Below are 17,256 nucleotides of genomic sequence, written 5' to 3' on the forward strand. Positions count from 1 at the left end.
ATTTCTAAGATGTGGGTAGAGCCTGCTTGACCATCACACACATGTATGTGTTTGCAGAACTAAAAATGTATCCAGAAGCTGGAGCACCCGTCCAGGAAGATGGAACCGAGCATGGGACTGTGCCAGAGGACTGTAGAAATGGAGAGGCTGTGCTGATAAACAACGCAGGTAACCACTGCACGGGGAGCCCATGCTGTTCTCCCAGCCCAAACTGAAATCTGCTTCAGCCACTAATGAGTGACCTCGAGAAACAGTAACAACAGCCCTCATTTCTACAGAACGTTAAGGTTTTTAAAGCACGTTATTGCATCCCAGAAAGATCAGTCAATAAAATATTACGCACTTACTATTGCCAGGTACTATGCTAAGCACTGGGGATACAAAAAGGAAGAGAAAAAAAAACCTCAAGGAGCTCACAATCTAATGGGGGAGACAACATGCAAACAGATATATACAAAGAAGCTACATACAGGATAAATAGGAAATAATTAACAGAGGGAAGGCACTAAAATCAAAGGGGGATGGGGAAGGCTTCCTGTCAAAGATGAGATTTTAGTTAGGACTTAAAGGAAGCCAGGGAAGTCTGTAAGGTAGAGTTGAGGAAGGAAAATGTTCTATATGGGGGGGGGGGGCAGAGAAGCCAGAGAAAACCCCCAGAGCCAACAAAAGGAGTATCTTGCTCAGGAGGCCAGAGTCACTGGACTAAAGAGTATGTGCTGGGAAGTAGGTTCTAAAAAGTGTAGAATGGCAGGAGGGGACTAGTTTATTAAAGGATTTTAAGGCCAAACAAGAATAATTTGTATTTGATCCTGGATGTGATAGGGAGCTACCTCTTCTGGCCTGCGTCCTATCTAAACCACCACTCATGGTCCCTTACTGACGCATGTAAACTTATTATTAGTAAGCCAGAAAAAATAGTTCAAAACAAAGGCATATAACTGTAACCTATGGCCCAGGGTCCCTCAAACTCTGGACTTACACAGACCTAGCCCAATCTTGGGGACTAAACCCAAAGATTAGTTTCTCTTAGCAAACATATGTTATCGTTATCCAGTCAAGTACATCTCTTTGTGACCCATTTGGGGTATTCTTGGCAAAGATAGTGGAGTAGTTTGCCATCTCCTCTGGCTCATTGAACAGATGAGGAAACGGAGTCAAACAGGGTTAAGTGACTTGCCCAGGGTCATACCGTATCTGAGTGCAAATTTGAACTCAGATCTTCCTGACTCCAGGCCCATTGCGCTATCTATTTCACCATCTAGCTGCCCCAGCAGATACCCAGAGTTTTTGCTGGGCCCCAATTTATGTTGTCTGTGATTCCACAGATATAGGCAACCACCTACCTAGCTGCTGTTCAAACAAGTACTGCAGGTCGTTAACCTAACTCTTGTTAACAAAAATAGTGGTAATGGGTAGACCCACAAGATTACCTCTATTTAATCCCAAAGGCAGTGGAGAAAATGAACCCCATAGTAAATGTAGAGAAACTCTTAAAAGCCTACAAACAATCAACACAATTCTCCCTCTCCATGAGTTCCATTTTTCTTTAAGGTTCTAGGTTCTTCTGGACTTATTTCTACCCCATGTTTTGACTCTGGAAAGGAACAGAACTCAGATTAGCCAGAGGCATGCTAGTTGTCTAAATTCTAGGATTCCACTGCCTTGGAAATCTTCATCTTCTAAGTAGGAGGCAGAGGTTCAGATATGAAATTGTGCATGTACTCTTCTCAGGCCATGTGACTGAGCACATCTATCTGTGATGTGTTTCTCCTGGACACTAAACCATCTAGAAAACTGTCCTCAGGTCTCTCTTCTCTGACCTGTGGTCAGAAAAAGGAAATGAAAAGGCAAAAGTGACCAGGAATTCTCTTCTCAACTGTATAGTTCTGGGCTCCCATGTACCTATACAGCTCCCATGTGCTTCTACCTGGAGACTGTCATGAATCACTTCTGGAGGTGAGGGAGATGGTAGGGGAACCACTTGCTCCATTTCCGTTCTTGGCGGGGGGAAGTAGAAGGGAAAAAGTTTTGTTGGCTTGGAGCAGACCTTGGTGCCTCCTTGGGACCCTCCCACAGTTTTGGTGAACTAGGGCTGGGCACCTATGATGAGATGGCTTGTTTAGACTCTCTGGAACCCTTATCAGAGAAGCCATTCCTTTAGGTTGGCTTTTAAAAGGAGTCTTCACTGAAGACTCCGGGTTCCTTTTTCTTTTCTGCCTTCTAAAAATCAAGAGTGCAGCTGGTAGACTCCTTTGATCAACCTCATTAATAATGAAATAGCATGGGGAGAAAAGTAACAACATTCTCCCCACAGACACGGACACCCGGGCCTTGTGGCTGGGGACTCTTGGTGAAGGGGAGGGTCAGAATGGTGAAGTGACTTTCCCAAGATCGCACCATTAGTAAGTGTTGGCATTCAAACCTGTGTCTGTAGGCTCCAAGCTAGCACCCCTCTATGCTGCAGGCAAGGCTTCACCTTTATACAGGTGCCTCAGTTTTCTTCTTTGTTCACTGAGGGTAATAATACTCCTTATCCCAAGGGTTGTTGAGAGGGTCAAATAAGATAATGGCTTTATTGGCTTTAAAGCCTATATAAATGGGAGCTATTATTGTCTCCTACTTTGCGCTTAGACAGGAAAAAGTCATACTGTCAACTAAGCATTTCATTTAAACAAAAGTTTTAATCTCTTTTCTCTCTAGACCCTATCTTTAAAGTTATGCTGATAAAATTGAAGTGGACTGGTTTTGTGTTTCATCTCCTTATATTATTTCCCATTTCTCGTGTTCATTCTTTAGCAAAAAATACATGCAATGCGAGTCACAAATTTAAATATGTACATATATACACACACACATATATATGTGAATGTCAGCTAACGTTATTACTAAAATTAAGTAAACTATCCAAAAGGCAGACAGCAGAAGAAGCATAGGCTCTCAAATTGAGCCCTAAATAAATTAGATTGGCCATATTTTTCCTAAATAGTGTTTTTGGGAATTCTGATCTTCCCCTGTACATGATGAGTAATGATTCCATGAGAAAATATTAATGCTGGCAATATTTTTCCCATTAAAATATTAAAGATGAAATTATGTGTATATCTGAGATACTAATTTTGTGCAGCAATTTTTTTCAGTGTGAAAGTGAGTTCAATTTTCCAAATTTGTTCTGACTCCCCTTTGTCTCAGGAATATCGCATATCCACACACCTATTAGACCATCATTTATGGATTGTATCGCTATATTCCAGCCCTCAAAGTGTATCATAGCCAGTCACTGTTCTATAGTAGTAGTTTTTCACCTCTGGGTAGGGGGAAAATAACAAAACATAACAGATTTTGTACACATGAAAGTTTAATTATACTTTATTCACTGCCATATGTTTCTTTTTTGTTTGCTTTTTTTCCCCTCAATTACGTGTAAGCAAAAAATTTTTAACATTCATTTTTAAAATTTTGAGTTCTTTCCTCCTCCTCCTTCCCCTTCCTTGAGAAAGCAAGTAATTTGATATAGATTGTACATGTGCACTCATTCAGAACATTTCTACATTAGTCATGTTGCAAAAGAAAACACAGATTTAAAAAAAACATAAAGTTTTAAAAGTATGGTTCAGTCTGCATTCAGACTCCATCAGTTCTTTCTCTGGAGGTGGATAGTATTTTTCATCATAAGTATTGTATTGCTGAAAATAGCTAAGTCATTCACAGTTAATCATAGTAAAATAATGCTGTTACTGTGTACATTGTTCTACTGGTTCTACTTACTTCACTTTGCATCAGTTCATGTAAGTCTTCTCAGGTTTTGCTGAAAGCATCCTGCTAGTCATTTTTTAAAGCACAGTAGGATTCCATCATAATCATATCCCACAACTTGTTCAGTCATTCTCTGATTAATGGACATCCTCTCAGTTTCCAATTCTTTGCTACCACGAAAAGAGCTGCTATAAATATTTTTTGCACATATAGGTCCTTTTCCTTTTTCTTTTATGTCTTTGGGGTATAAACCTAGCAGTGGGTATTGCTGGGTCAAAGAGTATACACAGTTTTATAGCCATTTGGGCATAGTGCCAAATTGATCAGTTCACAGCTCTACCAACAATGTATTAGTGTACCTATTTTTCCACCCCTTCTCCAACATTTATCATTTTCCTTTTCTGTCGTATTAGTCAGTCTGATAGGTGTGAGGTAGCACCTCAGAGTTGTTTTAATTTGCATTTCTTTAATCAATAGTGATTTAGAGCATTTTTTCATATGACTTTAGATGGCTTTAATTTCTTCATCTGAAAACTGCCTATTCATATCCTTTGACTATTTATAAATTGGGGAATGAATCGTATTCTTATAAATTTGACTCAGTTCTCTATATATTTGAGAAATTAGTCATTTATCAGAGAAATTTGACATAAAAAAGTTTTTCACAGTTTTCTGCTTCCCTTCTAATCTTAGCTGCATTGGTTTTGTTCATGCAAAAAATTTTATTTGAGGTAATCAAAATTATCCATTTTATATCTCAAAATGTACTCTGTCTCTTGTTTAATCATAAATTCTTCTCTTATCCATAAATCTGACAGGTAAAGTATTCCATGCTCTCCTAACTTACTTATGATGTCACCCTTTGTGTCTAAGTCATGCACCCATTTTGACCTTAACTCAGTATATATTGTGAGATGTTGGTCTATACCTAGTTTCTACCAAACCACTCTCCATCTTCCCCAGAAGTTTTTGATAAATAGTGAATTCTTGTTCCAGAATCTTGGATCTTTGGGTTTGCCAAACACTAGATTGTTATGGTTATTTACTACGGAGTATTGTGTACCTAATCTATTCCTCTGATCTACCACTCTATTTCTTAGCCAGTGCCAGATTATTTTGATGATTACCACTTTGTAATACAGTTTGAGATCTTGTACTGCTTAAAGCACCTCCTTTCACATTTTTTTTGTTGATTTCCTTGATATCCTTGACCTTTTGTTCTCCCAGATGAATTGTTATTATTTTTCTAAATCTGTAAAATAATTTTTGTGTTAATTTGATTGAGTTGATTAAGTAAATTGAGTTAGGTAGAATTGTCGTTTTTATTATATTGGCTTGACCTACCTAAGAGCAATTAAAATTTCTCCAGTTGTTTAAATCTGACTTTATTTGTGTGAAGTGTTTTGTAATTGTGTTCATATAGTTCCTAGGTTTGTCTTGGCCGGTCGACTCCCAAGTATTTTACACTGTCTGCAGTTATTTTAAGTGGAATTTCTCTTTCTGTCTCTTCCTGCTACACTTTGTTAGTAATATATAGAAATGCTGATGATTTATGTGGGCTTATTTCATATCCTGCAAATTTGTTGAAGTTATTATTTCAAATAGTTTTTTAGTCAATTCTCTAGGATTTTGTAAGTTTACCATCATATCATCTGCAAAGAGTGATGTTTTTGTTTCCTTATTCCTTATTCTAATTCCTTCAATTTCCTTTTTCTTGTCTTAGTGCTATAGCTAGCATTTTTAGGACAATATTGAATAATAATAGTGATAATGGGTATCATTGCTTCATTGCAGATCTTATTGGAAAGGCTTCTAGCTTATCCCCATTACAGATAATACTTTATGATGGTTTTAGATAGATAACCACTTATCATTTTAAGGAAAGCTTCATTTATTCCTATGCTTTCTAGTGTTTTTAATAGGAAGGAGTGTTGCATTTTGTCAAAAGCCTTTTTTGCATCTATTGAGATAATCATATGATCCCTGTTCGTTTTGTTATTGACATGGTCAATTATGCTGATAGTTATTCCTAGTATTGAACCAGCCCTGCATTCCTGGTATAAATCCCAGCTGGTCATAGTGTTATGATCTTTGTGATTTATTGCTATAATCTCCTTACGAGAATTTTATTTAAAATTTTTGCAGCAACATTCATTAGGGAATCTATAGTTTTCTTTCTCTGTTTTTGCTCTTTCTGGTTTAGCACCACAGTTATATTGTAAAAGGAATTTGGTAGGACCCCACCTACTTTTCCAAATAGTTTATATAGTATTAGAATTAATTGTTCTTTAAATGTTTGGTAGAATTCACTTGTGAATCCATTTGGTCCTGGGGATTTTTTCTTAGAGAGCTCCTTTATGGCTTGCTTAATTTCTTTTTCTAGAATAAAATTATTTAAATATTATATATCCTCTTCTGTTAATCTAGGCAATTTATATTTTTGTAAATATTCATCTATTTTACTTAGATTTATTGGAATATAAGTGGGTACAATAGCTCCTAATAATTGCTTTTTTTAATCAAATTAACCAATGGTTTATCTATTTTATTGTTTTCTCCCCATGAAACCAGCTCCTACTTTTATTTATTAGTTCAATGGTTTTCTTTCAGTTTTATTAATCTCTCCTTTGATTTTCAGAATTTCCAATTTGGTGTTTGGGTATTTAAAATTTGGGGGTTTTTTTAGTTGTTTTTTTTTAGTTGCATGCCCAATTTGTTGATCTGCTATTTCTCATTTTATTGATGTCAGTTTTGGGAGATATAAAATTTCCCCTAAGTACTACTTTATCTTTATCTTATAAAGTTTGGTGTGTTTGTCCCATTATTGTCATTCTCTTCAATGAAATTGTTTATTGTTTCTGTGATTTGTTCTTTGACCCAGTTAACTCTTTGGGATTAGGTTATTTAGTTTCCATTAATTTTAACCTATATATCCACAGCCCTTTATTGAACATATTTTCGTTTCATTATGATCTGAAAAGGATGCATTTAATATTTCTGCCTTTCTGAATTTGGTTGTGATTTTTTTTTTGCCTTGATACGTGATCAGTTTTTGTAAAGGTGCCATGTTCAGCTGAGAAAAAATATGTACTTTCTATTCCCATTGAGTTTTCTCCAGAGGTATATCATATCTAACTTTTCTAAGATTCTGTTTCTTTAACTTCTTTCTTGTTTATATTATGGTTAGATTTATCTAGCTTTGAGAAGAGAAAGTTGAGGTTCCCCCACTAATATAGTTTTACTATTTCCTCCTGTAACTCATTTAAGAATTTTCCTTTAAGAATTTGGATGCTTTGCCATTTGGTGCACATATGTTTAACATTACTTCATTGCCTATGGTACCTTTTAGCAAAATATAGTTTCCCTGTGTATCTCTTTTAATTGGGTCTGTTATTGCTTTTGCTTTATCTGAGATCATGATTGCTACGCCTGCTTTTACCTCAGCTGAAGCATAATAGGTCATGCTCCAGCCTTTTTTTTTTTTTAACTCTGTGTGTCTTTCTCTGTTTCAAGTGTGTTTTATATAAACAACACACTGTTGGATTCTGGTTTTTAATCCACTCTGCAATCCACTTCCATTTTATGGGTGAGTTATCCTATTTACACTCATAGTTATGATTATTATGTTTTTATCTCCATCCTATTTTTTCCCTGTTCATCCTTCTGTCTCTCTCTTTTTACCTTTTCCTTCCTCTTAAGTCTGTTTTGCTTCTGACCACTACCTCCCTAAATCTGCCCTCCCTTCCATCAGCTCCCCTCCCCCTTCTCTTATTCCTTTCTCCTTCTTCCCTGTGGGGTAAGATAGATTTCTATACTCAATTGAGTTTGTATGTTATTGGCTTGTTGAGTGGATTCCAATGAGAGTAAGGTTCAAGTATTGCCCACCAACCTCCCATCCATTTCCCTCTCCACTATAAAAGTTCTTTCTTGTAGATATCTTTTATGTGAGACAATTTTCCCCATTCTTCCTCTCCCTTTCTCCATTTCCCATTGCATCCCTCTTTCTCACCCGTTAAATTTTTTTTATATCATCCTGTCATAGTCAACTCACACCCATGCCCTCTGTCTATATATACTCATTCTAAGTGCCCTAATAATGATAAAATTCTTAGGACTTACAGTTATCATCTTCTCATATAGAAATGTAAACATTTTAACCTTATTGATTCCTTTATGATTTCTCTTTCATGTTTATCTTTTATGCTTCTTTTGAGTCTTGTATTTGAAAGTCAAATTTTCTATTCATTTCTGGGTCTTTTCACCAGAAAGGCTTGAAAGTCCTTTATTCCATTAAATATCTATTTTGTTCTCCTGAACAAACTCCTGAAGAACTATACTTAGTTTTGCTGGATAGGTTATTCTTGATTATAATAACTCCTTTGCTTTCTAGAATATTATATTCCAAACCTTCTGATCCTTTAATATGGAAGCTGCTAAATTTTGTGATCCTGACTGTGGCTCTACAGTATTTAAATTGTTTCTTTCTGGCTTCTTTTAACATTTTCTTCTTGACCTGGGAGCTCTGGAATTTGGCTATAATATTCCTGGGAGCTTTCATTTCGGGGACTCTTTCAGGAGGTGATTGGTAGATTCTTTCAATTTCTATTTTTCCTCTGTATTTAAGATGTGGGAACAGTTTTCCTTGATCATTTCTTGAAATTTGATGTCTAGGCTCTTTTTTCTTGATGATGGCTTTTAGGATAGTCCAAGAACTCTTAAAATATCTCTGTCTTCTTGACTTATTTTTCAGGTGAGTTGTTTTTCCAATGATATATGTCACATTTTCATCTATTTTTTCATTCTTTTGGTTTTGTTTTATTGTGTCTTGGTGTTTCATGTAGTCATTAGCTTCCACTTGCCCAATTCCAATTTTTAAGGAATTATTTTCTTCAGTGAGCTTTCGTACCTCTTTCTATTTGGCCAATTCTGCTTTTTAAGGAGTTCTTCTCTTCAGTGGATTTTTGTGCCTCCTTTTACTATTTGGCCAATTCTGTTTTTTTAAGGTGTTATTTTCTTCAGGGTTGTTTTGTTGTTGTTGTGCTTTGTTTACCAAGCTGTTGACTCTCTTTTTATAATCTTCTTGCATTATTCTCATTTCTTATCCCATTTTTTCCTTTACCTTTGTTAATTGAGTGTTAAAATCCTTTTTGAAGTCTTCCAGCAGTTTTTTGTTGGCTTGTATCCTATTCACATTTCTCTTTGAGGCTTTGCTTGTAGCCACTTTGATATCGTCTTCTTTTGGGTTTGTGCCTTCATCTTCCTTGTCACCATAGTAACTTGTTATGGTCAGGTTTGGAATTTTTTTTTTGCCCATATTTTCGGCCTATTTCTTGGTTTTTAACTTTGTGTTAAGGTTGGGCTCTGCTTCCAGGGTGGAAGGGGCACTGTCCTAAGCTTCAAGCCTATCTTGCTGCTCTTTTCAGAGCTAACTCTGGGGATCTGTAGGTTTTCAGTGTTTCCAAGGCAGTATGATAGGGAGAGGTGTGGTTACTGTTCTCCTGGCCTGTGCTCTGGTCTTTACCTAGGAAGGGACCTTATTTCCTTGTAGCCACAGGGCTAGCACTCCTCCTGGCCTTGGAAATGTAGGCACAATTGCTAGTGCTTGCCGCTGTCTTGAATTGAGACCAGGGTCTCTACTCCCCCATGAACAACTGCAAGTACTCCTCTCTACCCTGGAATCGTGACCAAGGTCCCCACTCCCTGCAGCTGCAAGTGCTGTGGGTCTTAACATTGCCACCAGAAGCTGCATATGGTCAATACAACAGGGTCCTGAACCCAGCACCAGCACAGGGTCCCTTGAAATCTTCTTCTGACCAGTTGTTCAACCTCCTACTGTCTGTGAGCTGAGAGCTCCTGAAGCTCTGCCCCCAGTGCAGCCATCTTATGGCATCGCCGGTACTGTGCTTCCAGGGCCCAGCAGCACCCTGTGTGACAGACTTTTCCTGCCAACCTCCTAAGTTGTCTTGGGTTGGGAAATTATTTCATGCCATCCTTTTATGGGTTCTGCCACTCCAGAATTCTATTTGATCTGTTGCTTTAGAATTATTTGGAGGGGACCCACGTGTACAGAAATGTTTATAGCAGCTCGAGAATTAAAAATTGAGGGGACGTCTATCGATTGGGGAATGGCCGAACAAGTTGTGGTATATGATTGTAAAGGAATGCTATTTTGCTATGAGAAATGATTAGCAGGCTGACTTCAGAAAAACCTGGAAAGACTTATATGAACTCATGCTAAGTGAAATGAGCAGAACCAGGAGAACATCATACACATTAACAGCCACATTGTGCGATGACTGACTTTGATAGACTTAGCTCTTCTCAGCAATGCAAGGATCTAAGACAGCTCCAAAAGAATCATGATGGAAAATGCCATCCACATCCAGAGAAAGAACTTTGGAGTCTGAATGCAGACGGAAGCATACTATTTGCTCTCCTTTTCTTTTGTTGTTTTATTTTGTTTCTACTTTCTTGTGGTTCTTCCCACTAGTTCTGATTCTTCTTTACAACATGACTAATGTGAAAGTATGTTTAATATGAATGTATAAGTACAACATATATCAGATTGCATGCCATCTTGGGACAGGGGAAGAGAGGGAGAGGAAGAAAATTTAAAACTCAAAATCTTATGGAGTGAATATTGAAAACTAAAAATGAAAATAACTATATAAAAATTTTTTTAAATTAAAAAAAGAATTGTTTGGAGGGGAATTTGGGACAGCTCAGCTGGATACTTCTCCACCTCCATCTTGGCTCTTCCTCCACTGCCTTAAGTTTCCATCTAGGCCTACGTCAGACCAGTTAAATGACTAGGCCTTTCACCTTCTCCACCTCTTTCCCACGTGACCAACTTCCAACATCACTAGGCTAAAGACATAGATGTCTATCATCACCTTACACAAGGAGATTAGAAAAGAGCAGAGATGTTTGCTTTAAGTGTCTGCTTTTCATCGGACAAGACTCAAACGTTTTAAGGATTCTCTGGGAGGAAACCTGGATTCTAGGATTAACCCCATCATTAACTGGCTCTGTCACCTCACAGAAGTCCCATCAGCTCTCTCAGCATCATCTTTCTCATGTGGACTGTGAGGGATTTTTAGTAGATAATCTAGCATTCCATGAACTTATTTGTAGGAATATTTGAACCCAATTTTTAAGACATTATGTATTGTCACGTAAAATTGATTTGATATGATATTAGTTTATTCTTATTTCAATACTTGAAGAATCTGTAATTTAGCTGTTTGGGATACTTCCTTGACAGTTTGGCACAGAATATTTTTTGAAGAAATGTGTAGAATTTTCCCTGTGATTGTGTAGTTTATTATGACCTTTGTGTGATTTTATGATCTTGATTCTGGCAGCTTTCTGAGATGACAACTGCCTACCCCACAAACTGAGAAGTGTGACATTTGTTGATGGTATCACAACATAATTTTGGTTCTAAGAGACAGAGGAAGGGAGATAAAATCATTATTCATGTCATAAATTCTGAATAAGTCAAGAATTGGAGTGGACTGGAGAAGAAAAGGAACAGGGTTCAGGGCCTGGCAGATCATATCTGCATAAAGAATTCATAATCTGCTTCTGCTACATGGCATTTGCAGGATGGGTTGAAAAACTTCCCACAAGTACAAGGTAGAGGATCTGTGGTTAGATAATAATTTGCCTTTAAAAAATCTGGGTCTTGATGTGAGTTAATGGCATGATGTGACTGCCAAAAAAGTTAATGCTATCCCAGGCTGAATTAAAAGAGGCATTGTGTCCACAAAGTATCCAGGAGGTGATAATTCCACTTGTACTGTGCCCTGGTCAGAGCCCATCTGGAATATTGTGCTTCATTCTGGTACCACATTTTAGTAAGGACATTGATAAGCCATGGAGGAGGGCAGCTATGATAGTGAGGGACCTTAAATTCATAATCGAAGGAACTTGAGATAGTCAACATGTGCAAGAGAAAACTGAAGAGAAGTAGATAGGATCTGTCCTCCAGTATTTGAAAGGCTGTCATGTGAAAGAGGGATCACATTTGTCCTGTTTGGCCCCCAGAGAACAGAATTAGGAAGGTTGTCAAGAGAAGAATTTAGGCATCAAAGCCTTCCAAATAGGAAATGGGTTTCCTCCCACCAGAGGTCTGCCACAAAGGTTGGATGGCCTCTTACCAGGTTGTCATCGTTGTAAGGATTTTTTTTTCATTTATGGATTGGACAATATGACCACAGAGGTCTCTACAACTAGAAAATTCTGTCATTCTATAAAGTCCTTACACCTCTAATGCTGAGAATGACTGATTCAATGACTCTTAACATGATGTTCCAGATAGTTTTTGAAGAAGTAGAATAAAACAAAGGGAAAAACATCTGAACTAGGCATATGTATAGAGAGGAGGTACTTGCTGGGTGTAACAGTTTTGAGGGATTGATTGTCAAGGTGTATGAAGGAGAGGGGAAGATACCAAAAGGTGAAAAATCTTGGACTCTTATTACCTCTAAAAAGTAGTTGACAGATCATCAATACTCCACATACCAATTCAGAAGGGAACAAGTAGGTTTTCTCAAGTGATATTCCACAGTAAAACTCATTTTTACCATCACACAATTGATTTAACACAATGTAGAGAACAAGATTGCATTAGAATTAATATTTATTAAAAGCTATTTAATTTAATAAAGTAAAATGCTACTGTAAAGGTTTGGAAGAGGGTGGTGGAGAAGAGTAACATGATTGGACCACACTTTAAGAAAATCACTTTGGCAGCTGAGTGGACTAGGGATTGGAGTGGGGAAAGATGAGGCAGGGAGGCTAACCAAAGAGTTGTTCAGTAGTCCAGGCATGAAGGGATTGAAGGCCTGCCCCAGCTATTTGAGTGGAGAGAAGGGGATGCATAGGAAAGATGTTGTGAATGTGGAAAAACTTTCTTACAAATCAGGTGTTTGGGTAAGCAAGAATGAGAAGAGGATGATTCCCAGACTGCAAGCCCAGGTGAATGGGAGAATGGTTGGTGCCCTCACCAACAATAAGAAAGTTGTGAGACTTTGGGAGATAATGAGCTCAGCTTGGGACATAGTGAGGTTGAGATGCACATGGGAATTCAGTTTGAAATATCCAGAAGACAAATGACGATTAGGACTGAGGCTCAGGAGAACTATTAGGGCTGGATATATAGATCTGGGGATCATCTACACAGAGAGGATAATTGAATCCATGGGAGGTGATGAGATCACCAAACAAAACAGTATAGAGGGGGAAGAGCAGAGGGCCTGAGGCAGATCACCTAGGGGACAGTCACAGTTAGCCCGCACAACCCAAATGTCAATCCAGCAAAGGAAACTGAGGAGGCTCCATCAGACAGCAGGAGAAGCAGGAGTGAGCAGTGTCCCAAAAACCTAGAGAGAAGAGAGTATCAAGGAGAAGAGTACAATCAGCAGTGTCAGAGGCTGCAAAGAGGTCAAGAAGGAGGGGGATTGAGAAAAAAAGCATTAGACTTGGTGATTAAAAGAACATCGGTAACTTTGGAGGGAGCAATTTAGTTGTTGAGGTTGGAAGCCAGAATGAAGGGGTCTAGGAGTGAATGAGAAGAAAGGAAGTGGAGCCATCTAGTGAAGATAAATTTCTTAAGGATTTTAGCCGGAGAAATGGAGGGGGAGATACACACAGGGTGGTAGCTATCAGGGATAGTTAGGTGAAGTGAGGGTTTTTATAAAGGTGGGGGAAAGGTGGGCATGTTTGTAGGTAGCAAGGAAGGAGCTAGCAGAGAGGATGTGATTGAAGAATTAGAGAGAGTGGGGCTCCTAGAAGGCCTACTCTTTGTCCAACCAGGATTGCTTACCCAATGTAGGGGTAATTGTTTAAGCCTTAATGAGCATTAGACCCTGATTTCTGACAAATGGATGCAGTTCAATCTTGGGTACTGCTTTCTAATCTCTACGGCCCATTTCCCCCTCCTCCGTTTACCTGGTTCATCCAAGTTCTCTCTGGAGACTTGAGAATCTGGCCTATGTCTCTTAGAAGGGTCCTTGAAAGTGATGAGGCTAACAAAACGATTAGTCATAGAGTCAGGTTGTGAATGGCAGCATAGAACAGGAGTGAGACGGCCTCTCTTCAGGGATGCTCCAAGGCCCTTTCCCTTGGATGTTTAGTGTCAGGCCTCACAAATTCACAGCCCGGATTAGGAAAGTCCCTGCCTTGTGCCCTGCTGTTGGCTCTCCTCTGCCCTTGAGAGACTGGGTACTCCGTCACTCCTGAGCGTGCCTGTCATCACTGTCCTGCTCTCAGTGCGTGGCCTCTCATCTCAAAGGTCAGCCCCAAAGGACAACATGCATCACTGCCAGACATCAGTGTTCATACAGCTCACGATTGGACCTTAGAACTTCTGGATCTTCACGAGGCAGAGTAGCCATTTCTCCAAGTCACACTGAGTTACTTATGGCCCTCTACCTAGAAACTCTACCTTTCCAAGCCCTGGGTACTTTTTACTACCCGCTTCCCTGTTACTGGGGAGGGCATCACTTTCCCTGGTCACCTAGGTTCCCAATCTAGGTTTCCCTCTGAACTCATCACCCTCTTTTACACCCTAGATCCAATCTGTTGCCAAGACCTGTCATTTCTACCTTTGCAACATCTCTCAAATATGCCCTCTTCTCTCATCTGATACAGCCACCACCCTGGTACAGGCCCTCATCCCCTCATGCCTGAACTCTATGCCACTTCTCCCCCTACCTCCATCCCCAGTAACCTCTCCTCTTTTGAAGTCCCTACAATCCACATCTTCCACCCAATCAAAATCCACATGGCTGTTTTTACATATTTCCACTCCCCTTCCTTTCTAACAGAGTTCAGTGCCTCGCTCACAGTTTTTCCCCTTCTCCCCAAACCATCTTCTCTCCTTTTCCCCATCTTGACCCTTGGTGAGCCAGTTCAACTGTACTCTGCCCACTTTCCTTGAGTCCTGGCTTCCTTATATCACCAATTATCCTCTGCCAAGCCTCAGCCACGGATAACTCAAACCATCCACCTTTGTTCCTACACATATGCTGTTGAACGAAGGTGCACAAAGTCACATAACTATTCTAACTGGGTCCACTACACATTTATGTTACACAATCTCAACGGGGCTCTCGCTGCTATTACGCAATCCTACTATGCCTCCCTTATCAGCTCACCATCCCATTCTCCACAGTGGCTCTTCCAAACTTGTTCATACCTCCTCAAATCTTCTATGACTCCTCCTTCCCCCACTCTCTCAACTGAGACCCTTAACTTCATATTTTATGGAAAAAAAATCGAGGCCATTTGCGAAGAGTTCCGTCTCCTCTTGTCTTCCTTCTATCGCTCAGATGCCTTTTGTCACTGTCTCCTCCTTCACCTGTCTCACACCAAGACCAACCTCTCTACCTCTACAAGCTGTCTCCTCCTCCAGCAGATCACCCCCACTTATTATCTCCATCTTCTCACTTATCTTCAATCTCTCCCTATTTTACTAGCTGCTTTCGTGCTATTTATAAACATGCCCATATCTCTCTCATTCTGAAAAACCCTCTCTTGAGTCTTCTGTACCTGCTGACTTCAGTGAGGATGAAAATGGCAACACTGATGGTAAATTATTTAACTTGTAAAGGCTACAAGCCAAGACTAAAGTGGAGGGAGAGTCAGCGCATGACTTTTTGTTCACAGATGATTGCACGCTCAATGCAGCCTCTGCGGCAGAGATGCAACGACGACGACAAAATTGATGCTCTGCTGCTTATGCTAATTTTGGCCTAAGAATTACAAGAAATTATAAGAAAGAATTCCAAAGACCAAGGAAACAGAGCTTCCCCACTAGGCAGCACCACACCATCCAGACATGGAACCATTGGTTACAGCAGATGGAGAAATGTTGAGTATTGTGGATAAGTTCACTTACCTTGGCAGTATACATTCCAGAGATGTTTCTTGAACTAAAGTGTCAAGCATTCAAACTCTGCTTCAGAGAGTGTAATTCTGAAGGCCATGTTTTTGAATGTGAAACATATGCTTGCTAAAAAGATGGAGAACTCACATAGGGCAAGCGTTCACATGGTGGTCAGAAGTGATACAAGGACACTCTTAAGGTCCCTCTTAAGAACTTTGGAATTGATTGTGTGATGTGGGAGACACTGGCACACTGCCCAGCATGGCATGCCAACATCAGAGAAGGTGCTGCTCTATGAGAAAAACAGAATTGAAGTAGCTTAAAAGAAACTCGAGATGCTCAAATTTAGAGAATCCACCCCACACGTTCATATGGACTATTTGTGCTCAACCTGTAGCAGAGCATTCCGAGGTCATATTTGTCTGATCAGGCACAGTCCATCACACTGTAACTGGACTCTAGCATAGTGATGTGCATTTGCCTAAAAGACTTTTATGGAGAACTCATGCTAGGAAAGAACACTTTCAAGACATCTCTGAAGAATTTTGGAATTGATTGTGAGATGTGGGAGACATTGGCTCAGGACCACCCAGCATGGATTTCAGCAGGGCCACACTTGAGGACCTAGAGGGCCACACGTGGCCTTGAGGCCACAGGTTCCCCACCCTTGATCTAGACAACGACGGAGAAAACTGTAATAAGGCAGATTAAACCTAGAAGTGTTCATGCATGATTTTCTTCTGGGGAGCCCTCAATTAAACATTTACCAACATTTCCATACACATTACTGATCAGACTTAGAAAATGTGTACATTTTCTTTATTTTTCTGTTAGACTGCTGATGTTAACTCCAAACAGACTTTAAAATGCTGACATTAACTTCAATTAATGCCTGGAATCCCTTTTGTGGAAATTCTTGTATGCATCTTTTGCTGCTATTACAAAGAAATCTCCTCTCTCTTTCAGAGATAAACCCTAATGAGAAATCTACAGACCCTTCTTTGGGAAAATGGTACCAAAGTGAGCAGAAGCTAAGTGATGCTCAAAACTCAAAAACTCGGCCGAGCCAAAAAACCGATGCAAAGGACAGTTGTAATAGGTAATGTCACATTTAATGATAGCCTCTTGATTTTTTTTTTTTGTGGGAGGTTAGGACAAAAGAAAGTAGTATGGAATGAGCTCTTATCTCCTTAGATAGGACAGAACTATCCTAAAAACTGTTATTGGAAAATGCTGTGTAAGTAGTGTTAAATAAAAATGTTTAAAAAAAAGTATTGATCCTAGACATCGGTGGTATCAGACTCAAATCCCTGGGGCTCCATAATGACTTAGAAAACCACAGAGTAACATTATGGATATTCTGTTGTATTTTTCATTTATTTTGTTAAATATTCCCCAATTACATTTTAATCTGGTTCAGGTGGCACTCAGGAGTGTTGCCAGTGGTGCATTTGGTATATCCTTGCTTGCATACACTCAAAAGGAAAGATTTAAACACTTATCTTAGAGGTATCAAGCTTCCTAACTATTTCAGTATACATACTTTGGGACCATGTCTTATCACTGACTTTTTTCTTTTATTCATTCTGATTTTCTTTTTAAAAATTTAT

General features: G+C 39.1%; 1 protein-coding gene across 1 annotated transcript in view; it reads left to right on the forward strand.

Moving 5' to 3' along the window:
• Positions 1-65: 65 nt before the first annotated feature.
• DNAAF1 (dynein axonemal assembly factor 1) overlaps positions 66-17,256 on the forward strand; it is a 34,469-nt gene continuing 17,278 nt past the window's right edge. Inside the window, exons 1-2 of the mRNA XM_036752298.1 lie at positions 66-168; positions 16,613-16,745. Coding sequence (XP_036608193.1) covers positions 66-168; positions 16,613-16,745 — 236 coding nt within the window. The remainder of the gene's footprint in view (positions 169-16,612; positions 16,746-17,256) is intronic.

Source organism: Trichosurus vulpecula, chromosome 3, assembly GCF_011100635.1.
Source record: "Trichosurus vulpecula isolate mTriVul1 chromosome 3, mTriVul1.pri, whole genome shotgun sequence".
Taxonomy (NCBI): domain Eukaryota; kingdom Metazoa; phylum Chordata; class Mammalia; order Diprotodontia; family Phalangeridae; genus Trichosurus; species Trichosurus vulpecula.